General features: G+C 39.2%; 2 protein-coding genes across 4 annotated transcripts in view; both read right to left on the reverse strand.

Moving 5' to 3' along the window:
• Positions 1-4,696, reverse strand: part of PTPN3 (protein tyrosine phosphatase non-receptor type 3) — a 178,587-nt gene extending 173,891 nt beyond the window's left edge. For all 3 annotated transcript variants that reach the window (XM_052704232.1, XM_052704227.1, XM_052704226.1), the window contains exons 1-2: positions 3,855-4,696; positions 3,565-3,685 (exon numbers count right to left, since the gene is read on the reverse strand). The gene's annotated coding sequence lies outside the window, so the exon portion shown is untranslated. The remainder of the gene's footprint in view (positions 1-3,564; positions 3,686-3,854) is intronic.
• Positions 4,697-4,801: 105 nt separating this feature from the next.
• Positions 4,802-24,276, reverse strand: part of MOCOS (molybdenum cofactor sulfurase) — a 205,191-nt gene continuing 185,716 nt past the window's right edge. Inside the window, exons 11-15 of the mRNA XM_052704240.1 lie at positions 23,302-23,426; positions 22,576-22,681; positions 18,097-18,223; positions 15,643-15,747; positions 4,802-8,391 (exon numbers count right to left, since the gene is read on the reverse strand). Of these exons, the coding sequence (XP_052560200.1) occupies positions 8,245-8,391; positions 15,643-15,747; positions 18,097-18,223; positions 22,576-22,681; positions 23,302-23,426 (610 nt within the window). The 3' untranslated portion in view covers positions 4,802-8,244. The remainder of the gene's footprint in view (positions 8,392-15,642; positions 15,748-18,096; positions 18,224-22,575; positions 22,682-23,301; positions 23,427-24,276) is intronic.

Below are 24,276 nucleotides of genomic sequence, written 5' to 3' on the forward strand. Positions count from 1 at the left end.
ACAAGAATGAGAAGTAACAAGTACAGGGAGGATGGCAATGGAAATCTCTCAGATCTCTGACGACGTGGTGGTGATTATAAGATCCAGTTGATCAGACTGGCAAAACCTCTTCATTGAGAGCTGCCCTTTGCATGGTAGCTTACACGTGTCTAAGCCTCTGGGCACCATGTTGTTCAGGCAATCTTCAGCAGCCTGTGAGCATGACCATGTCGACATGTGGAAGACAGAAGTTCCCATTTTCAGCTATTTAAGACAAGAGCAAAAAAAAAAAAAAAAAAAAAAAGCAATCATGAGTCCTTGGCTTGCATCAGCTACTTGGCAGATACAAAAACAGAGAATAGCTCTGAAGTTAGACTAAGTGTGACCTCAATGACCATTCTTGTGCAGAAGCAGAGTGACCATTTTGGCCCTTAAATCGAAGTTCTGCTGCTCTCTAGCCCAGGTGTAAAATGATGGTAGCTATCACACACAAGGGTGTATGTCTTGAAGAACAACTCTCCCTAGGTTCAGACACATTAAGAGGCCACTGCCACCATCCCACCTTGAGCTTGTAGAGCTGGCTCAGGCACCTCTTGTCCCATCACCTGATCTGCTGGATTAGAGCTCTGGACCATGGATCTAGCTCATCTCCCATCTTGTCACACTGGCACCTATGACCTGCCCCCAGCTCTGCTCAGTTGGCTCAGACCATTGGGGCTGATGGCCTATCAGCAAGAACATGTGATATGGTCACCACAGCTTCTGGCTTGGCTCCCCTCATGATACATCCTGACATAAGAGCTGAATAATAAGCCAGATGCATCTACAGCTTAAAAGCCAGAATAATACTTTTTGGTCCCATCATCTGGTTGGATGAGTACCTGTCAGGAGTTATGTGAACACAATTGTTGATCTAGGGTTCAGGGCTGACTCGATAACTTCTCAAGGACTCCCCTCTCTCCATTTTGTTATTTTTCTTCTAATGTATTCAGCTCACATTCATTCTGAAGATCAATTGTGTTTCACCATAAATATTGAATTATTGAGAATCTTCCAAATTATCTGCCAGAGGACCTAGCTTGTGAAGGTCCTCACAAGTTCAGCTAGGAATATGCATCTGAGGAAGAAGAGCCAGTAAAAGCTAGAAATGCTAAATGGCTTATTTACATTCCTTAAAAGTTGCGAAACACTCGACTTAAAAAAAAAACAAAAATAAAAACCTGAGGAAATTATTTTTTGGCTTTGCAGCCTCAGCAGACAAAGGTTTTTGGCTCTACAACCTCTTCTCAAAAAAACCCCCATCCTACTGATTCTAATTCTTCATCACCTTGAAATCCATGTAGGTTATTCATTACACGAGCATGGGGATTTCAGAAGGCTACTGAGGGAGGATTCTCTGCTCCCATGAGATTATGGTTTTCATACATGGGTTGCACTATGACAAGCAAATATGCACTGTGCAGAGAAGAATAAAATGAGATTGCTCAACCGTTCAGATGTTAATTCATTCTCATAATTGCCTGACAATCTCATTGACCTGTTCTTACTGATTCACACCTTTTTCATTGTATGTGCTAAAGAGAGAAATAGAAGAATACAGTTGTCAGTAGCTGTCAATTTCCTTGAATGGCAGTGAAAAAGCTGACGAACTCCTTTTGGATGCAGTTAATTTAGTAAACTAGGAATTGGTACCTAATTTGCCTAAACTCTCAGAAGTACTTGGGTTGCATGGGGATTTGGTTGTCGTACTGTTTAATCAACTCAGATTTTATTAAGTGCTCAGCTCATACTTCTGGAAAATCACATTTGTTACATAACCAAAACTGGGCATACTGAAATGGAGATGCTTCAATCACATTCAGCTTTCTGAATATTGAGAAGATCCATTTAGACTATACTAAGGGAAACAAACATGATTACTTCCAGACTTCTAGAGGAAACTGGAGTTTAATTCTTCTCCTGACTTCATGAGGCCCAAGACTTCAACCAGATTCTAGTTTTGTGAAGAATGCATTACAAAACAATCAAACAAAACAAGAGCAAAAACCCTTTGCCTTGTTTGAGTCAAAAATGGAATCAACCAGCAAGTGAGTGGTAATAGGTTCATACTCTGAACTCAGTGTCAATATGACATTTCCTTTAAAATTAACTTCAGAGCCAGTGTTTGAGGAGCAGAAGTGGATGTGTTGCAGCCAGGTCTCTACATCCATTCATGTAACACTATAACATTTTGATGCCACTTGCTGGGAAATAGCACCTGCATGAGCTGTTCAGCCCTTCTCACTCATTCAGCACTAGAACAAGGGGAAAACAGTCAGTGCTATTACTTGGGAGGTGATTTGTTGGGTTGTCTGGTGTCAACATTCCTGCATTCAGCAAAAGGTATTTGAAATCACTGATCATTCTTTTGACTGGGTGGTTTGAGGACACAATTGCCTCAAGGTGTGGGATAGAAAGAAGACGGAACTAGAGTCTCCTGAAAGGAATACAGCAAAAGGGTAAGAGGTAATGGTCAGAAATCAAATTTCTGAAAAAATCTAGAAAAAATATCTTTACCAGGAGGGAGGAAAAGTAAAGGAAGAGGTTGCCCAGAGAAGCTGTTGGAAAGCCAGCCCTGAGCACACAGATCGAGCCCTGAAGCTAGAGCATCCTTCAAACAAAACTTCATATTCCTTCTAGACTCAGTTTTGATCTTCTTGTCTGTAGAGAATGCTGTAGACAGCAAAAAAGCATTTTGTTATTTCACTGCCTTCCAACACCTGCTGTCTGATATCACTTTCTTGTTTTATCTCTACCTGTTTCTCGTGGCATAAAGCTCCTTGTCAGAGACCTTGGAAGGTAACTGCACGCACAAAGGAAGATTTCCTAATATGGACATTTTCTGAGAGATGCGTGTGCTAAGGGAATTGCTTTCCAGTAACATTCCTCTCCACAGATAACATAATGACTGACTGTACACAGCCCCTCTAATTCTGCATTTTTGCATGTTTGAGGTCTGCTTCTGCCTGCACAGAAAGCGGCCATTTTCTTGCCCTAGTGTGGGCCTGATGCAAAAGGTGGGGGTGATCCCGTGATCCCTCAGAAAAAGTGTCTGCTCTTTTCTGAGGTGACTTTCCAGGACTAAAATTAAAGTGTTTTAGAAAGTTCAGTTTCTTCTGCTTGAAAATATGTACATGAGTGATGTACATGAGTGTTACCAAGCCACGCCTCATTCTTGCAGCTTAGTTCTTTTTTCTGATATGCTAGGCATAGTAATTAATGAGGAACACTACAGGTTTTTACAGGTACTGACTGATAGATAAACCAACTCCGACGAGAGCTTTTTCTTTTCAACTGTTTTAAATCATTACACTGAGCTTTATCAAGTCGAACACACAAATTGTGTGTTCTTGTTCCTGCAAACAGAATAAAGACAAACATGTGGTGCCAGGCAAATTCAATTCCATTTCAGTATCAAAGGATTTGCTAAAATAAATGTTATGAATGTGGCACCAAATACAAAGGATGTGAGGATTAGTCCACAGCATTTGGATAAACCAGTGAAATTATAACATCTGATATACAGCCCACAGGCAGTTAGGATACCTCAGAGATTTCTTCATTTATGGAAGTGAGTGGAGTCCAGCAGTGCAGCATCTTCAGTCTTCTACGTTTGATTTGGGAAATAGTAACTTGTGCATTTCCAGCAGCTTTATTTAAGCTCTCCCTAATAAGCAGCAGAAAACAACATTAGGTCATGGCTGGCTTTTCAAACACAGTCTTACGAGAAACACAGCCCTTTCAGAAACTGAAGACTGATTTCACTTCTGGACTAAAGAGCCACCCCTGCATTGCAAATCCCAGCCAGAGTACTTTAATCTAGATGGGGCACTTACCTCTGAAAAGCAGCAGATAGCATGAGGCAGCTCAAATATGGAATATATAGGTTATCTAGTATGAGTTGATGTTGATGTCCAGGTCCATGCTGAACAATTTTGGTTGCATGCCCGGAATAGATAGGCTCACAGCAGAAACTGGGATTAACATAGAAATGTACCTAATTGTAGGCTGTGTGTGTGCCAAGCAAAGTAAATGGCTCTACTTTTGAGATCAGTGTCATTTCAGATTTGCCATGAAGCAGCTCTATTAAGATTATACTATCAACCTTCACCAATTCATGTATCTGTCTATTAATTAGCTAGCAAAAGGTAACTCAGAAAAGACACACCAGTGACAAAATCAGAGCAGCATACCAGTCACTACTTATGTGTTTTCTAAACAAAATCCCCCAAGTTCTCATGTTGTGTCATAATTTCTGGTCATCAGAGAAACTCTTGAGCAATTCTTGGTGGCAAGTGTCTGTGTTTGCTTTGAGTGAGTCACTCCCATCACAGGACACCTGCCCTTCTGCAATGAGAGTGACCCACAGCTCCCATCACACTGAGCTGATGTGAAAGGAACAGAGGAATCTTAAGTGGCACCTTGCTTAAGAGGCTACTCTCTTCCGACGACTTGCTCTGGGGTGTTCCCATCTCTTCTTAGGAAGTCCCACGTTGCACACTGGGGTGTTGGCATGAGGAAGGACATCTGCCTGTGGAGCCCACTAGCTCACATGCCCAGGTGGAATGCCTGGCTTTCTTCTCCCTTCTCCTGAGTCCATGTTTGTTGAGGTGGCTGCCTCATTGGCTGTATAATCACGGAGACAGGGACACACATCTTTCAGCTCCACGAGAGCCACCCACATACTGGGCTACAGTCACATTCACCCAGTGAGCCCAGCAATGCCTCCACACAGAGCTGAGCATCTCATGAGCTCAAAGGGAAAGAATGCAAGCACCAATGGTCACATGCCAAGCACTAGCAGTATTTTATTGGTCTAATTTCCAAGAAAGTTGGGAGACAGTCTGAAGAAGAAATGCAGAGCATAATCTCCATAATTTATGAATGATAATCAATAATCTTCACTTTTGATTTGTACACAATTTTGACAGAAGGCTGACCAAAATTTTTGGCCATATTTTGAAGGATGCTATTGAAAATGTATAAATCAGAATATGCCTGAATTATCACATTCATATCACTGAACACAATTCAGAAGCTTCTCCTAAGAATGCTGATTTCTGTCCTATGATTCCAGCCTCCTGGCTATTATTAGAACTTGTAATAATCATCATTCTTGCCTTGAGATCGGAGGAGTTAAGTCCCACAGAACATGGAATGTGTCTGAATAATTTATTGCAAGGAAATACAAGCTTCAAATATGTAGAGGACTTTCTACATATAGCACTCTAGAAATACTGTATTCAGTGCATTTCTCATCCACAGAAAGTAAATATGTATCTGCAATTAGTCTGAAGATTTAATTTTGCAGCAACGAGTTTTAGAGTCTGCATTCATACGAAACTGTATTTTTTTCCATATAGTCTGAACATTGAGCAGTGACTCCTTTACAGAACATATAATATTCCTGTACAATATGCACAGTGTTTTCAAGTGTTTATGCTGTTCTCACTTGTGCAGTACTTTGGTTAGTATGACGCTACAATTTTCCTTTCTTTGAATTTTTTTTCACATTAGGGGAGGGATGTTTTTTCTGCAAATCCTCCAGTGCATGCCATTTAAATATGACTCCTCCTGCTTTAAGATTTTCCACGAAGTATTCACATTGAGAAGAATTTGTCTTCATTGATGGAAAGACTGGTGGTGATGTTCCACTTAACAGAAGGGAAATATTATATTATTCTTCGCTGAGATGAAAGATTCCTTATGCCTCTTCCATCAACCAGAAGCATTTTGACATTTCCCATCACCACAGCACAAAGATGTTCATTCTGGGAAATGCACAACATATACTAATGAGAATGTTCAGACATCAGAGGAAATATTTTTTTTCTCTGTAAAATGTCAGAGTTATTCTTGACCTAATATTACTGGGCCACAAAGAGGAAAAAGTGTAATTGCTTGTAAATAATAAGTCAGAAGGACCAAGCATGACATTTTAAAAGTTCAAATCTTTTCATCCTCAGTTATCATACTTTGCATTAAGGCTATTTACAGACAGTATTTGTCATATCACAGTGTACCAAGCTGGCTTATTTTGTAGTAAATGCAATGACAAGTAAAACAGAGCTCACTGAGGTTTACTTTCCATTTCCTCTTCTAACTTCTGTGCCATTCTAAACAAATGAGGTGGTGGTGAGGTGAAGAGGACAGAGAAAAGCACCAGGGATCACCTGAAGGTCAATATACAGCAGGTCTCCTCGTATTAAATTTGCCAGAGTCACACTGGATTTCTATCCAACAAAACAAAGTTCTGCATAACAGAAGGGCAAAGTGTGAAACAGTTAAGAGATTCAGATACCAGGAAACTGCTTTTCAAGGTTCCAAAAAGCCAACTCGTTACAACATCAGATAATTGACTATTAGACAGATAAAACCCCTGGTTTTCAAAGCAGACATCAAGGAGCATGGCTTGGGCTCTGAAGCAAAAGGCACAACTCTCAAAACTGATCCTCAGTTTACATACATATAAAACAGTTCTCTTTTCCATGTATTTTATGGCGGGTTGTAAGAAACAGATAGCGCCTCATTTCCATTACAAAGCTCTGCCGGGGAAACTAATAACAGTCTGTTCCAGCTGAAGTGAGTAAAACCTGTTCTTCAAAAGAACTGAAAAAAAAGTGAGAAATAAAAGAAAAGAGGCTGTCTACTTTCAGAATTCTGATTCACGCACTGAGCAATGCACTTCCCTTTTCTCACTGTATGGTGCTCTGAGATGATCGCTCCCTTTTCAGAACGATTGTTTGACCAAATCCATCACAAAGCCGCCTTCTCCCCTCTAGGGCTGCACCCGTACAACTCAAGGATTGCCTCAGCCAGAAGCACTTTCACACAGTTGGAGCCAAAACCGCCTCAAGGAACACCTAAATCATTCTGGATGAAAGTCCAGACAGTGCTTTTAACGGAGCCCAAACTTCCCTTCCCAATTGGCAACAAAGTGGCCAATCTGGGAGAATTTCCTTTTCCAGGAGGACTTCCTGAAAGCATGACACTGCCATGTGTCTGGTTGGACACGTGCTGGGGGTCATAAAACACCCGGCCTCAGTATGTTTAATCTTGCATTACACTGACTTCCTATGTTTTCTTTTTCTTTCATTATTTATTTATCTATTTATTTATTTATTTAATGTGTGGCTTTATTTTTTTACTTATTTTCTCCACAACTGACGTATCAGATGAAGTCCCAGTAAAGAACTCAGAAAACGTCTAAGAAGGCTATTATCAAATTGTAAGGAACTAGCACCAGGAGTAAGCATAAAGAATACTTTGACTGAACCACAGAATCACAGAATGGCCAACGTAGGATCATGAATCTCCAACCCCCTGCCACATGCAGGGCCAACAACCTCCCCATTTAATACCAAATCAGGTTGCCCAGGGCCCCATCGAATCTGGCCTTGAACACCTCTAGGGGCAGGGCAAAAGGGGCAGATCTATTCAGGATGGAAAGGCATTTTGACTTCCATGAGTTCCCTCAAGTTGATATTCCAACATTTTGGCTATTTGAGATTGCTGATCATAAACAAAGTTTGTAGAGAAATGCCCACATGAGTTGAGAAGTTTGTAATTAAAAAAAAAGGTGCCAAGATCTACAAATACATAAGGAAGCAAGTGTGTGGAAAGTCATCATCTAAAATGGATCAGGTGTAAAAGTGTCAAATGGGAATGAGAAAAAGATGTTCAGATCAAGTGGATGAAATTGCTTCATTAAGGCATTCCAAGACACCTTTTATCAGGTGGTCTCAGACTGTATATACATCACTGTGAAAAGCTGAAAGGACTGCTGCTGTCTCACAGCTCTTCTGCTATCCCCTCCCCACCCACACTGTTCACAAAACACAGCCTGTGTCCTCTCTCCCAAATGTGGTTTTAACAAAGCAGCATAAGGAAGTAGTAGGGTATTTTTGTGTTTACTTTCCTTCATTGAGATGTGGGTTTCTGACAACACTGTTGGACTTGTTTTGGGAGTCATCCACTATTAAGACTTGATCAAGCCTGTTGTATCCTGAAGCAATTGAGCAAAACAGAGTTATGGCTGCTGTAACCTAATCGCAAGCAAAAACATGTAGGTGAGGTGTAATTATCAAGAGTACCGCCATCTGATAATGTTTGCTGCAAGCAGAAAATTAAGACTGAAAACAGAAGCAAATGTGTAATTTTTCTTTCTTTTCAAATTACTGACTAGTGACTTGTTTTTTAAGTTGCATCTCTTCTCCGCCAGGAAATCTATCCTGAACATTTTTCTTCACTGAATGTCGGGTGTTGAATTTCTGTGTTCTCCTTCAATATTGGAAGTACTTCAGATCCAACTGATAAAATACCTGGAAGGGATGAGCGCAAGGGCTGGTTCATCAGGTATATGCCAAAGTTTGTCTGAAAAAAGCAAAACATTAATTGAGATGCAACTCATGCTAAAGTAATCTGATCAATAGAGGATCTCACAAACCAGATATGTTTAGAAAAATAATCCTGCTTTAATAGTAAGGATGTATGTGTAATCTTAATAAGATTATTTTAATTAATTAACTATAATAGACTGGTAAACAAGAGCTAATGCCATGCTACTCAAGAAGAGTATCTTCAGTAAGTGGATAAATAGCATAGTATTTCATCATGGGTTCCATAGTACTGTGTATGTAATTCACCTCAGTTAATGACTCTTCTGGCTCCCTGACAAATGTAGTTAATCCATTTTCACAAATCATGGCTAGGTAGCACCCAGAAGATACGTATGTTCAAGCAGTGAGGAAAACTCTTGCATTTCCTACAGTGAATTATTCACCTTATAACAGAACTTTGTCTAACCTTGATGAATTTCCCTTCATTTGTTTTCATCAATATTTTAGTATATTTTACAGAAAATATTCCAAAAGTTTGTTTTATTAGGACTGCCACTTGTTATCTGTCATTAGCTGTGATGCCATCTTACACGAACATTAGAAAAACTTAGGCAAGTGTCCTCATATTGCTGAATGGAGAAAAAGCAGGACAACTACTTCCCTTACTGACCATAAGCCTTTGCAGGCACTGAAAACCTGATCTGTGCTTCTGCACTGTTATGTATGGTTTTAATTTTAAGCACATTACATGTTACAGTTAAAGCTGTGAACAGCTGGCTCTGACATAGAAATGTCACAGTAAGACACATGGTGTGTTTCTGTGGTCTTGTTCCCTACCTGCGAAGAATATAGATATAAAATAGCAGCAAGAAATAGTCTTTCAATCTCAGGATAACATTTTAGAAGAATTAGAAACAATAAGAAAATATAAAGTTAAAAGTAAATGAATGCTGGGGATCATGTTACATTCAGAACTGATTTGCGGACTTCAGAATGTCTTTGTTCTTCAAACTGAAAAACTTGGAAAGCCAACATAAATTTTCTTGTCAATTTTTGAACCAAAGTATTTGGCTTTGGTAGGCTACAGCTGAAGTGTTCCGTTATCAGTCACTCACAAGTGTAAATTAAATAAAAAAGGAAACGTGATCCATTTGGTACGTCTGAACAAACACATTTTTAAAGCAAAACTCTATCATCCTTCTCCATTATCTGATTACATTTATTGCCATTGTTTAAATCAATGATCCTGAAACTGAGGGAATTACATTTACAGGAGGTTTAGAAAAATATCTGAGGTAAAAGGAATTGCAACAAATTAAAGATAACCAAATGTATTAGCTGAATCTAAGGGTGCGTATTTGACAGATGTAAAATGAAGGCAGTCTGTTTTCTCCACTTTTTGCACTATTTAATTAAAGATACAGAAATGAGCTAACATGAAACAGCTTTTAGTCTTTGAAGAATGACTGAGATTTAAGGCTGAGGCCTTCTCTCACGTAACACCGATGCTATAAAGCAGAGAACTATGCAAACATTGCTGCAGCATGGCTCTATTTGCATTTGTAATCCTGAACACTAAGATAGCTCCCAGATAGATATTTTTTGGCTATTTCTGCTATTCCTTCATCTCGTGGGTACTCCACATATATGTGGCATGAGTTGAGCCTGATCAGTCCTATGCTACTAATGATGCTTTCTGGATACTGGTATCTGCAACGAGACTCACACCTGTGGATGTAGGGTAGATCCTATGGTCAGTGTTCCAGAATGCAATGCTGAGATATGACCACAGCACAGCAAGGTCCCAAACTAACAGCACAGTGACTGGGTTGGAACAACCACAACAGTGAAATGTTAAGTCAGTAACAGTTTCATCTAAAAGCTTGAAGCTTGTATTATCCTGTTCTCATTTTTCTCTTCTTTGTCAAAGAGCTTTGGTTTCTCTGTGGACATAATTGTAGTCTTTTTCATTCTTGTGTTTAACATCCTGGATTTAATTTCCTAATGTAAAGATGACAGTTGCCATAATTTAAATGCTGTAAAAAATCAGGTAATCATAAAACAAATACTGTAAAACGAGTATTGGTCTATTCTACACTACATTTCAAACAGGAAAGATTTTTTAATGTTGGTGTTAATCAATTGATTTCACACATGGGAATTTTCAACATATATTTATGGCACTGATTTTTTTACTTATCTTTTTGACTAAAATACATATTGGCAGATTGTTCAATATGGATAATTTAGTTTGCCTTAATTCTGTTGCTTCAAATCATTTAATCAGATTTTTTTTTCTTAAAGCAATTTAAACCCTCTGTGACTATTTGAGAAAAGACAGATCAATAAATTTTATCTACAGCAGTTCTTAAATACTATTTTAATGCTGGTCATCAGTATTTTTCTACTCTGACTAGGCATGTAAGTTTTAGGATTTCTAAGGCTGGATGATGCCTGAGGAGTTTTCAAGGTGACAGTGATACTGGTGGTATACTTATTTCATTATTATGCCTACTTAGATGAGGGTTTTCCTGTAATATCACTTGCATTGCTGCTATCTTTATTTTCTGAATGACTGGAATTTAGCCTGTGATTACCAGAAATTGATTTTGTATCTTTCAAGTACATTTCCTTGCTTTTCTACCAATTACAAACATTGACTTAGCAAAAAACCAAACAAACCCAAACAAACAAACATCCAAACAAACAACCAACCACAAAAATTGTGCATCCTGCCATTTGGGCTGTGTTTCAAGAGAAAGACAAAATGCAGAAAATTGTCCATTCTCCAGTTTCAGTGCTGAAAAGAGAAACTTTCAGACACAGAGATTATAGCTTGCAGAGTCATTACAACGAACTGCATAATTCCTTTGTGTTGTTGCTACCCTCTGCTGACTTCAAGGGCATCTATTCTGCTCATAGCTTCCCCAGAGCAGATGGTCAGACTGTGAGCTGTGCCACTCTGTCCATACAGGTGGCAGTAGGGGCTCTTTCTGCTGCTCTTAAACTTCATGTAAAGCTGCCCCATCAGTAAAACTGCAACACTTCACTGCTGGAATAAACAGATAAAACACACTTATTCTTACCAACAGTGAATCACATGATAGTCATCGCACTCATTGAAAGGAGGAGTTACGAAATGCTGTCATTCTTGCATGTTGTTTCAAATACATTTGCTGGAGCAACAATAAAAATATGCACTTCTAGGATATTTACTGAGAAATTTCCTGGGTATGGTATCCTTTTGTAGGATGAAATGATGAAATGTGAGGTGCTACACCTGACACAAGCTGCGATGTGATGCCCTTAAGATACAGCTCCTAAGCAATTGGTTAATTCAGACTAGCATCTGCTGGGGAAAGTGCCCTGCTAGAAGGTGTAATGAGCACATAAATGATACTGCATGCAAACACTTAGCTTTGGATGGATGAGCTCTGGATTTTGCCCTTGGATGTAGCTCTCAGCTGCTTTCTATCAGCAGATAAATTCACCCGTTCACTTCTGTTCACTTCACTCACATAACACAATCTACCTCTCTCACACAAAGGTGTAGAAAGTGCAAAGATTAAACCTGATTTTTTTTTTTTTTTTTTTTTAAATATAAAGATATTCTTTTAGCTCTGGATTCACCAAAGCTCGTTAGCAAGGTCTTACACAATAGGGGAGTGGAAGCACTTACTTTTGACATGCTGATTTTTCATATTGGAATGAAAGGAAAGTTTTAACTTGGTAGCCAAAAAAAAGACTAAATATCTTCTTTTACTGAAAATATCTGGGCAGCAGAAGTTTCTACTAAGAACTGATCTGCTTTTGCACTCTACCTTAAATAAATGAATTTCCCAGTTTAGCCACTCCTGAGAAAAGAGTAGCATATTATTTCAGAAGTCTGCTAATTACGTACATCAGTCAGTGTTTGCAAGCATTCCTGATCTTTGGACAGAAAGCACTGTAAAGCAAAACGATGCATCAGATAAAAGAATTCACTTGCTCTCCTTGCTAAGGTTTCAGCAAGCAGTCCAAAGGTGCTGTATCTAATTCTGCAGGGATGGAAGCTCTCCTGGGCACAATGAGATACATAAAAGGGGATCAACAGCCCAGTAGGAAAAAACACAAACCTTTTAGTGTAGAAAGGCATATGCAACCATAATGGATTTCTCCTCATGTACAGCTATCCATACACTTATGCTGAGGCACACTGCTAACGCTATTCCCTTTGCTACCTTGACAGCAAGTCCCAGTTCACAGCACAGCTGCAAATCTACCCACAAGGCTTTCACTATTGTTAGCATTAAAGTGCATCAGGAAAACACAGAGCATGGGCAAGAATTCAGTGTTCTCTCCTTTCTGCCTGTGTTCCTTTTGCATCAGGTGGTGATGCATGTGAAACAGCATGTGGCTATTTTTACAGTATTTGCTTAATGCAGTTATCTAGCCTTTTGGAGCCTCCTGCCGTACCAGAGAGCTCTGCCACAGAAGGAAAGCTCGTTTTTTCCCTTCTCAGTCCAAAATTACAGAAGGAATTCTTAATGAACGCTTCTTCAGAACTGATGGCAGAAGAATTTGAGTTTGCTTGGCAGAGGTGATTACATTTTATTTCAAACAATGCAAAAAAAGGTTTTATAGAAAGTAGTTGGCTAGGCTTCATTGCTGTGCTGTATGCTTATTAGGAAACATGCAAACTGTTTGTGTGGCTAATTAGAGTAGCTGGTTCTGACTTTCAGCAATAATCCATCCATGCAAAGCCTGAATATTTCAGCTTGGAGCAGCAATTGCTCAGAATCTCAGAAGAGTGATGAAAAATATCATTTCAGAAAAAAATATTAACCCAGCTCTGACAAGCCTTACTTTATTTATGTCATTCTTGAAGTACATTGGCAGAGTCCTTAACATTCTGGAAACTAAGTAACTATAATGGCCTTTCAAAAATATCAGTTACACCAGTAGTAGGAAATTAGCCTAAATTGTACTCGCTGCATTTGTTTGTTGCAGTTGGATTTGTGTTACTGACAGCTGAGAACAAACACTGCTAAATTCCTTCACTGAATCTGTGTTTAATTAAAAAAAAGTCTAAAGTGACGTCAGGTACATGAATCCTCAACAGAAAAGCATTTGCTTCAGACATAAGTCACCAAAGGATTAGCTCTGCAATTTAGCAAAGCCACAGGAACTCAATGTTTCTCCCTCCCCAGTATTTACTGTGCAAGGTTTAGATGAATGTCCTCTGCCAGTTCTGCCTAGCACACTGCAGATGCCACAGTCCTCAGGTGCTGCTGACTGATAAGCAGCTGGTGACCATCACTCCACAGATGACTTGGGGGAGCAATGGGCTATGATGTCTTCACAGACACATTCAGTTCAGATTACCTCACTTGGCTGTCAAGCATACCCAGAAGACTTGGCCCTGTACAGAGCAGGGCATGTTCACAAGAGTCCTTCTGCCAGCAGTGCTGAGAGTAATCTTTGGCTGAAAGCTGGGAAAAATAAAAAGCTGATGGCCTTGTTCTTTGCAGTGTGGATATCTTTGCACAGCTGTGAGAAGGGAAGCACTGCTCTGCTGTGAATAGCAGCATGGTACTCTGCAGTGCCTTGCCATGCCCTGCTCCTTTTATTTGACACCAGGTTCTCAAGAGGCTGGGTTGCTTTCATTGCCTTAATTCTGAGAGTGAATGAGTCCTGTGGTTCTAGGACAAGAAAATCTTTGCATTCCCAGAGTTAACCTGAACAAAAGAGAAGTTCATCTCTGCTGTGGGAAACATGCAGAAGATGTTGTGCCTCTCCTGAGAATCTGTGTCTTTGAAGTGTCGCTGTCACTTGAGGAGGACACCAAACACAGATTACTGTCCTTCTACAGAGGCTTTCAGTTATAATCTAGCAAAACCCACGCGGGAGAGAAAGCTCTCCCTGCCCCATGTGGCAGCTGGGCAGCATCCCAACCCAGAAAGTATCCCAGATGTTCCAGATTTGATTCACCATGACTTGCAGAGGTCTCACTCTCAGGCCACCCGCTACAATTAGGTTCTCATCTCCAATGCAACATATACCCTCTCAGAGAGCGGTGAGGTGCTGACACAGCTGCCCAGAAAAACAGTGGATGCCCCATCCCTGGAGGCATTCAAGGCCGGATTGGATGGGATTCTGGGCAGTCTAATCTGGTGGGGGGCATGCCTGCTCATGGCAGGGATTGGAAATGGATGGTCTTTAAGATCCCTCCCAACCCAAGCCATTCTATGATTCTATGATACGTGCTGCAGCAATCAGGATGCCAGCCTGCTGTGCAGCCCCGAGCCGTCTCAGGCCAGCAGGAAGCAGTGCCAGCAGGCAGCTTGAACCACTCGCCCCTCCCCACCTCACTTTGCACCAGGCAGCTGGCTCCAGGATGGAGCTGGTGGAGCTATTCCTCAATAACACTCATTGAACATGTAGCTCTTTCTTTGCATAGTGAGCCATTGAGACGAATTGATTTTGTTTTGTTTTTAAACAAAAAATGCATTATTTGTAGCTTGTTTGTGCACCCTTTGGGTGAATAATTTGCAACCTGTTCGTTATGTCTCAGTGCTGTGCACAGTCTCTGGTGTCTGGCTGCTATTGGCGAGGCCATTGGCACTGACTGCCTTCCCTTTTACAAGAGAAGCTTAACAGCAATCAGTGAATTCGTAGTAAGAATTTTCAGCTAAAAAATGCTTCTGAGATTTATGAAGCTTTTGGGATGCTGAACTAGCCATTGTCTGAGCACTCTCATTTCTAAGAATTAATGCAGCCTGAGGAAACCCAACAACTCCAAACCAGCGCCTGTGTTTCAGACCTATTCCTCACTCACATTCCTGATCAGTCACTCTCCATTTGGATTATATTCGCGTCTGCTCTGGGTTACCTAAGCCTTTTTTTCTCAGCAAGAATAATGTTTAGTCTCAAGAGCTAATTGTTTTGTCACAAGCACTTTGTGATTTTTCTTCACATTTCTCTTCTGGAATGACATCAACACACTGTCTTGTATTTTCCAAGACCAAAACAAACATGTTGTAAAGCAGTACATGCAGAATAAAAGCAAACACAGTGAAAAACAATGCACATTTATAGTCAGTTCCTGAATAAAAGATAGGTTGAGAATTTTTGGGGAATAAGCCACATCATATCTGGGTTGTAAGTCTATCCTCTTTTGACTGAAAAAACAAATGATAATGATTAGCTGAAGAACTTAACAGTGAGTATTCTCTCAGCAGGTATTCCACTATGCATGCAATGCACTACATCTTTCTGTGCAGCTCTTCTAGAGCAATGTACTGACCTTTTTACCCCTGGCAGCAGACAGAGACTGCAGAAATTCTTTGTTTCGTTCCCCAGACTGTTGATCAATGCAGATTACTTGACATCTGGTACATGGACCCACAACCTGAAATTTCAGTTAAAGAAGGGTCACTGCTATATCAAAACAGTACACTATGGAACAGTACAAGCTTACAACCAGTATAATACTGCAAAAACATGACTTCCACATTCTTTTCCTTTGTTTCTTTAGGCTTTAATTATGTAAGGGGTCAGTCCAGTTCACCTCACATAGGTACATTTTCAAAGAGTCCACTTGCAAAGATCTCACTGAATTTTTAGTTCCTTTTTTCTTTTCTTTTCCTTTCTTTCTAGGGAAAACTTTCCCAGAGAAAGACACATCTCTGTATTTCCTGATGGCTTGACTTAATCTGTGAGCTGACAGGACTACTTGCCCAAAGTAGAACTGAGTTTAAAATTAAGCCAGGTCCTCAGGATTTACCAAGAAGAGGATTTTTTTTTTTCTTCATTTTATTTTATTCTTTTGAACATAGGAAGCTCCATACAAACAAGCAGAACAATTCTTTATGGTAAGGGAGTGATGTAGCAATCAAACAGGTTGCCCAGAGAGGTTGTGGAGTCTCCTTCCTTGGAGATATTCAAGATCCACCCGGACATTTGCCTGTGCAACCTGTGGTAGGGAACCTGCGGTAAGGAACCTGCTTTAGCAGGGGGATTGGACACAGTCTCTTGAGGTCCCTCCCAACGCCTGCGATTTTGTGATTCTGTGATTTTCTTGGAGCTAAACTAACAGGCTTTACACTGTTTATGTGCAGTTGAAATACACAATATCCCATACACTTTCTTATATGTATGGAACTTGTAGACAAACAGAATGTAAAATGTGAATTTTCACAAGTCTATCGTCAGAAAGGGTACTGAGATCCGCAAATCTAACATCATATATAATACAGAGTGCTGTTCCTAAAGTTTATTCCTGTTTGTAATTAGGGTGCATTTTTAGGGTGGACAAAAAGTCTGCCATGAGTTACTTCTTCTAAAACATTAAAATGAAGAACAGTTTTGCTTACTACTGCATCCCAAGCTTTAGCAAAGCTCTGCATGTTAGAAAATAACTGTTCCTTAAAATGTCTTAACATAAGTTTTTCAATTTTGTAAAATTTGTCATAAAATTTGAATAGGGCAAATAATTTAACCTCACACTGCAAATATTTTTATGTGCTGCTCTGAAGAGCTATTTGATTTCTTTGAGGTACACCTAGAATTGTTTCTACAACTCTTCAGAGTAGGCATTAAAATCATACATTTGTTTCTACTTTTTCATGATTTGCAACAACTTTAATATTTTATTAAAAGAAAAACAACACAAGAGAAGAAAATATTTTGCCCCACTTTGCTCTGTTCAACTCTGTATTCTACTGTGTTTCTGGCATCAAGCACCTGAAGAAAATTTTCCTGAATTTTCTTCAACTCACATTGCAGCTTACTGATCAAAGTATACACAAAGAAAGGAGAAGATAAGTCATATTTTCTACCTTTACTGAAAAAATAGCCTTTCTATTTCTTAAAGTATGCTGACCAGAAACAATTAGGAATAATTCCTGTCTCAGCTTCTAGATCTGGCCTTAGCACTTCTCTTATTCACATCCTTCATTGACATTCCTTAGCAAACAATGAATTGCTGTTTCACATCCTTGACAATTCATTTACAGACATATATTTCATATCTAAGAATGAGGTAAATTCAATACAACATGTAACAAATATATCCATTTTTTCCTTAGGTTTCATGTGTAGCTTCTTCACAGACCTTTGCTTGCATTTTTTCTAAAAAGTATTTCCTTGCCAACAAAGTCTGACTTGTTAGCATTTTCCTTACAGTACAAAGCACATCACATTGTGAGGTATGATATGAAACATAATATAAGAAACAACCTTACCTAAGGCTAGACTTAAAAACACGTCTTGAATGGAGATTAAATGCATATACAAGAGAGCAATGGACAGTGATCACTCACTGGTATTCATGTCCAGGCTTCTGGCAATCAGTACAACGACTGATGTGCAGCAATCTGAGACTGCATTTAGATTATACTTGAGAGCAACTAGTATTCTCTTGTTACATGCTTGCTCAATATTTGCTGCAAACCCTACCTTAAAAAAGTGATTATTTTTTTCCTCAGCTGGATGGAGATGAGAAATGCTATGAATTATGAAATTTGTAAAAAAAAAAAAAAAAAAAAAGGGGTAGAGAAATACGTCAAAACCACTCAGTCACCTTGCAGCATGTTTGCCAGGGGTCACAGCATGGTTTTTTAGCACTTCATAAATTTCACCTGTACACAAATCGAGTTGCCCATGTTCAAGTCAAAGCTTCGCAAGAATTGCCCAATCTCCAGGGGGCAAAATGCTTTGTGACAGAATAGGAATTTAGACAATGGAGATAAGTTTGCACCTGGAATCGCAGAGAACCTATTGAGATCTCAGCCCACTCTTCTTCTTCAAAGGATTCTGGTGCACTGATGACAATGTTGGCACGGAAACGTCGGATTAATTCCTCTATTTCCAATGGCTCTTTCAATCTATAACACAGAGTTCACAATGGAAGAGAAAAAGCAAGCTTAGTTAATGTGTTCTGCAATAGTTCTGCACTAGATTTTTGTGCTGTAAGAAACTAGAATTCATCAACTGTTTTTCCAGAATATCTTGGATCAAGTTTTATTACAAAGGTAATAAAAGAGGCACAAAGTATTCTACTATAACTTGTAATCAACTGGGTGGTTTCTTCAGAGCTGTAGCCCTGTAAAGTACTGTAAGGAAGGCAGGAAAACATTCAGCAATTAAAAACAATGCACATGAAAAAACTTCTTTACTAGTTACATGTAAAAATAATGGTAGCAAATAAAAAGGTCTTTTGACTAAGTTATCAATTGACTGATTAAATCCTTCTAACAAGAAAGCAAATACAAGCATGTTCTGCACATGCTGTAGTTGAAAAAGGGACAAAACCAGCAGATGCTCAAGGCCAGTAAAGGCATTTTATGAGAGAATATATTCCCCATATTATTATTTGTCTGTAGGCTGCAGCAGATTGCACCAAATGACAGATGTTTAGAACAAAAATTAATCTCTGTGAGGAGATATCTCCACCTCTTCACAAGCATTAGAACTGCCAGAGTACAGATTTGTGTCAGTGCTAAGAACATATATGTGGGAGACAGAGCAGCAGACTGCATATAAATATCAGAAAGCTGGCTGCATCTTTGAATTCTTCATTCTCCTTCGAAAGGAGAATTCTACCAGTATCATAAAAAATGACAGCCCTAAAATTTGTGAGGGAGGTTCTCTGAGTACTACTATTAGCGGGAAAAAGCATTTCATTTTGCATTAGCCATGGTGGACATGAAACAACTTTCTATGTTTTATCAGCTGTGTTCTGAGAACTTTCGCATCTGACATGCTCCAGCAGAGATCACAACTTGGGTAAGTAATGGAAAAATCATTCTGCTCTAGAGAAAGAGAAGCATTTTGAAATTTTTGTTTTAATTAAAACAAGGAAAAAAAAGTAAACTCAATGCATGGGAAAAACTCTTCCCATCAAACAATGCTGGCAGAATAGGTCTGCTACATGAAAAAGCTTGATTTTCTTTAAAAGAGTCTAGATGATCCTCTTTAGCAGATGAATGTGCATGAGGATGAACTGATCTCCAGTCAAACCACACAACCTCGGCTCCTACAAACCTTCACTGTCCACTAAGCTGTGAGGAGCCTGGGGATAGAAAGTGCAGATTTCCCTAGAGATCCTGCGAGCATTCCCATGGCTGAGATACAGCTTATCATGATTGCAGGAGGTAAGTGCAGACTATGCTGATGCTGAGACTTACAGGGGAAAATAGCAGTCAGCCATGAAACAGTTCAGTTACACCATTTGGTTTCCCGATTTTACTGTGGACTGTCTGTGAACAACTGGCAGAAAGGAGTGCTGTGTAAAGACAGCTTTCAATGCATTTTGTGACAGATGAGTTCCATGCTGGTATTAAGGGGTGCATCAAAGGCCCTGGTAACCTCATAGCTACATCTATCATGTTCTGAACCTGCTGCTAAAACCTACTTCTATTTTTGACTTCCAGCTCTTTATGCTGCTTCTCCAAGACTCCAATACCCACACTCTTTCTCTCCTTGCTCAGTCTCACGTCCAAAACACTTGGACTCTCCCATGTTTATCCCCAGTCCTCAGAACTGCTTGTAACTACTTGGCAGCATGTATCTGAGTAAATTCCTGTTATTTCCTCTCTCTAAAAACATGAATCAGTTGGGTGGAAGCATCTTCATCCTGTAAATCTCAGCATGGATCTGTTGTGAAAATCAGTGTAATTTGCCAAAGTTAGCTTGAGTACTTAGGACTTACCACAGCAGAGGGTCCTGCAATGCAGAAAGCATTCCATATATTTAACAGAAACTGAAAATGATTATTTGCACCTTCAGGAAAATATTTCTATCAGGAACATTTGCACAGGCCAAATCATGGGGATTTTCATGGAGGTAACCTCTAAAGGCAACAGCAGAGGTGAATGTCTCTTTACACATGTAGTTTTCCACCAGCACCTTACATTCTAACTTATAATTAAACTACTGTTATTGTTTTAGATCACCTTTCAAGAGCCAAGTGCAAAGGAAGATTAATTTTTACTTACTACAGAATATGCATCACAGAGAAACTGTTAAAATTCAACTGCAGTTTGAAAGAGTTCTATAAATCTTAGCAGGTTTCCATTAAACTTACATGCAAGATGCTAACTCATATTTAAAAAAAAAAAAAAAAAAAAAAAAAAAAAAGTAATTTAATAAAGATCCCTATATGCAGATTCTTCAAAGTTTATTGCACAGTTCAGTATTTGGAAAGTTTGTATGGCAATGATTGAGTAGCAGTGAGAAATGATGATGCTGTACATCAATAATCAGGCATTAGATTAGATGTTAGGAAGAAATTCTTTGCTGCAAGGGTAGTGAGAAACTAGAACAGTTGCCCAGAGGAGCTGTGGATGGCCCATTGCTGAAAGTGTTCAAGGAAAGCTGGGCAGCACTTTGAGCAGCCTGACTGTAGGTGTCCCGGAACACGGCAGAGAGGTTGGAACTACATGATTTTAAGGTGCCTTCCAACCCAAATCATTCTGCGATTCTATTATGCTGAATTAATTTCCTCAGCATCCTGAGAAAGCACAGTATGGAAAAATAAGGAGGGGTCTTCCAACCTGTGCTGAAAATTGGGAAGCAAAATACTTCTCAGGCCCAGTGGCAGCTCCGGTCATGTCTGGAGTTTCCTTTGAGAAAAAGGAGATTATGTTGTACTGAAGAGAAAGCTGCAAGATATTAGGTGCAAAAACAGTGGATCGTCTGACATCACGTGTTGCAAAGTTCCCTGTCCTCCTCCTCCTGTCATTTGCTGCTCCCTCTGGTGCCTTACTCTTTCACTGTGCACTCAAATATCATACGTGGAAAGTTTCCTCACTGGAGCCCACATGGAAAATGTCCAGTGTGAGTAAGGGATACCTGCAAGCATTGTTTTCCCAAGGAGGTGTAACCCAGCCAGTCAAGCCTCAAAAAACGGTATTAATAATCACTGAGAAAAGGTACTCAAAGTATTTGAGAGATGGACAGATTCAAACTTCTGCCAGGCATTTTTCTCAGAGGGAAACTGTCCTGATAAGTCAAGATTGTTCAATTGTCCAACTATCTCCTAAAGAAAGAAGGAAACGCAAGCTGATCTGTACTGATGTTCATCGCAGTCTGTGGTTTTAAGTCCTGAAGTCATATATGTATCCTCCTACTACTATGTGTATATATATATAGGAATAACACTAGGACAACAGAGAATGATTTTAAACTAAGACGGGGGAGATTTAGGTTAGATACTAGGATGAAGTATTTCATGCAGAGGATGGTGATGCACTGGAACAGGTTGCCCAAGGAGGTTTTGGATGCCCCATCCTTGGAGACATTCAAGGCCAGGCTAGATGTGACTCTGGGCAGCCTGGTCTAGTAGTTAGTGGCCCTGCACATAGCAGGGGGGTTGAAACTAGATGGTCTTTGAGGTCCTTTTCAACCCAGGCCATTCTATGATTCTATAAACAAGAATTTCAGTGCAGAGAGACATATAGGTGGGTGACTACAGGGAAAGAAGATGTCTCCAAGCAGACACAATAGTTTGGTGAGACAAGGAAAGGGGGACATGAGCTCAGAGAAGAAACATATATGGTATGGAAGAATGGAAGAAACAACAATGATGGAATTCCAGCCTGTCCTTTGTTACATTCAAGAAATAGTTTCAGTTTATGAAAATATAATTAGCATTGGGTGTCTTAACTTTAAATCCCAGTCTAGCTGAAGTGTTTTGTTTGCTGCCTTTATCTCTCATTTCTGTACAGTAATATTATCTCTCACTTCTGTACAGTAATACAAAATTCAATAAATAAACAAAGTAAGCACAGTCCAGCAAATAGTTCTAAAATATTTCTATTGTGAATGTTTCTCTAAATCTGAAACTTTCCTATAGGAAGAAGTATTTCAGTAAGTAATAAGACTTTATATTTTCATCTAACAGGTTACTTATGTCAAGGAAAACTAACTTATCCACATTCTTTCCACAAACAGAAGTTGACTGATTCCTAATGGTCCCCTAGCATCAAACCAACTGTCAAGAGGTTTGTTAAAAGTTCTCCTGAAGATTACTGGTAGGCAGTTTATATCTGAGTATTTAACTCAAGTTTTAGAAGCATTTCAGGAGTAACTATAGTAGTTTAGTACCTATATATTTGTTGAGCAGTGAAAAGTACATGCCTCTAAATTTTGAGATAAAACAATTATAATGGTATCTTCTGGCAAGATTCTGGAATCCAGGACAGCTGAAAGATATTTGAAGAAAAAAGAATCTTACCTTGGAGCAACATGTTCTTTCAGCTGCAGAATGCTGGCTGCATTTATCAGGAGGTATTGAGCTTCATTCACAAGAGAGAGCGAGATGCTTGTAGCACATGTCAGACCTACCAAAAATCAATCCTATATTATACAGTGATGGATAATCAGGAAGACTATAATAGTAGTTTCATTTTTCCTTTGACCTCTTATTCTTTCCCATTAAAACATTTCTCACTGGGCTCCAGACACTAAAGAAAGATTCTAGGAATCCTCTCAAAACTGCAAATTGTAATGATACAATGCATTTAGAAACTGACATACAGCCAAGATTTTACCTGTTTTAAAATCATCAACAGCAACATCTATGGGTTTTCAGTGCTCTTTCAATTTGATTGCTTTTATTAAAAAAAAAAAAAAAGAAGTATAAAAATACATTCTTTTTATAGATTTTTCATCACCATTTCTCAAAATGATCATTGGATTTCCAGATAAAATCATTGTAGTGATGATAAAAAAGAAAGACAGAGGTATTTGTGCATTTTTACCAGATGAAAGCAAGAGAAGGGCAGCAAAAGCAGAGTACAGGTATAAATGTACCCGTAGAAGCCTACTAGATCAATATCTCATGACTCTTGCCCCTTTTATCAAGGAAATTTTATACTCAGTGTAAAGTCAATGACTCCATATTGACTACGTGAGCTACCACTTTTTTTTTTTTTTTTTTTTTTTAAGATTGACAACAAACCTCTTGTATTTTTGTGTTGCGCGTCATTTTTCCCATCTGGACTTTGTCTTATCAAGCGACACGGACGACCAAGAAATGTAGAGAACCAGGCAGCAGTTCTTTCTCCACAGTCATATGTTTTCACCCTATCATGAGATCACCAAAACATTAACTTGCAAAACTGAAGACAAATAACGAAGATGTTTATTCTGTATAATTTTATTTCCCAATTTCCTCAGCTCTACTCTGTTAGTCTTAATATTCATGAGATCTAATTTGGTATGTCAGACCAACAATTATTGCAGAATAAACTATTATGTAATTGTGGTTCACAAGACAATGACTCTGAGGTACAGTAACTCTGTTACTAGTAGTCCATACTAAAGCATTACAGTGAAGTGTTATGGAAAAGTTACTCACTGGTATGTGCTTTATACTCCACTAGTAGAACCCATGTAGCGGTTTTTCTCAACCTAAAGATGGTTCCTATTACTAGTAATCTGTCTAGTGAGTTACGCAAGATTTGCCTTCTTTACATGGATCTAAGCTCTACTAAAAGGATTTTTAGATCACTGCTCTCATTTCAGAAAGTACACAGATCAGACCTATTTGCAATTAGCATCCTCAGCCCAGAGTCATCTTCATTTCAATTGTCTAAAAACAGGGCATCTAGTCTTAGCTAATTGTCTGGGTTTCCCTCACAGAAAATAGAAAGAGATAACATCTTTGCATCTATATCAGATCTCAGGATGGGGACTCTTACTCCAGGTGTGTTTTTTTAACTACATTTTGACTGATGTCTAACTGTTAAGTGCCATGAATAGGTGAGAGGAATGTAGATTCTCATGACCGTCTAGGCAAGATTCTTGTAATAAGGAAAGTGAAGTAGCAGTGGTCCTGTGCTCACCTTGCTTTCCTACCCAGACAAAAAAAGCTGAATGGTGACTCTCTTCATTGTGAAACAAGAAAACAGTTCCACATGGTAAAAGATGTTAA

The sequence above is a fragment of the Tympanuchus pallidicinctus genome, unplaced genomic scaffold (genome assembly GCF_026119805.1).
Source record: "Tympanuchus pallidicinctus isolate F22 unplaced genomic scaffold, pur_lepc_1.0 scaffold5, whole genome shotgun sequence".
Taxonomy (NCBI): Eukaryota; Metazoa; Chordata; class Aves; order Galliformes; family Phasianidae; genus Tympanuchus; species Tympanuchus pallidicinctus.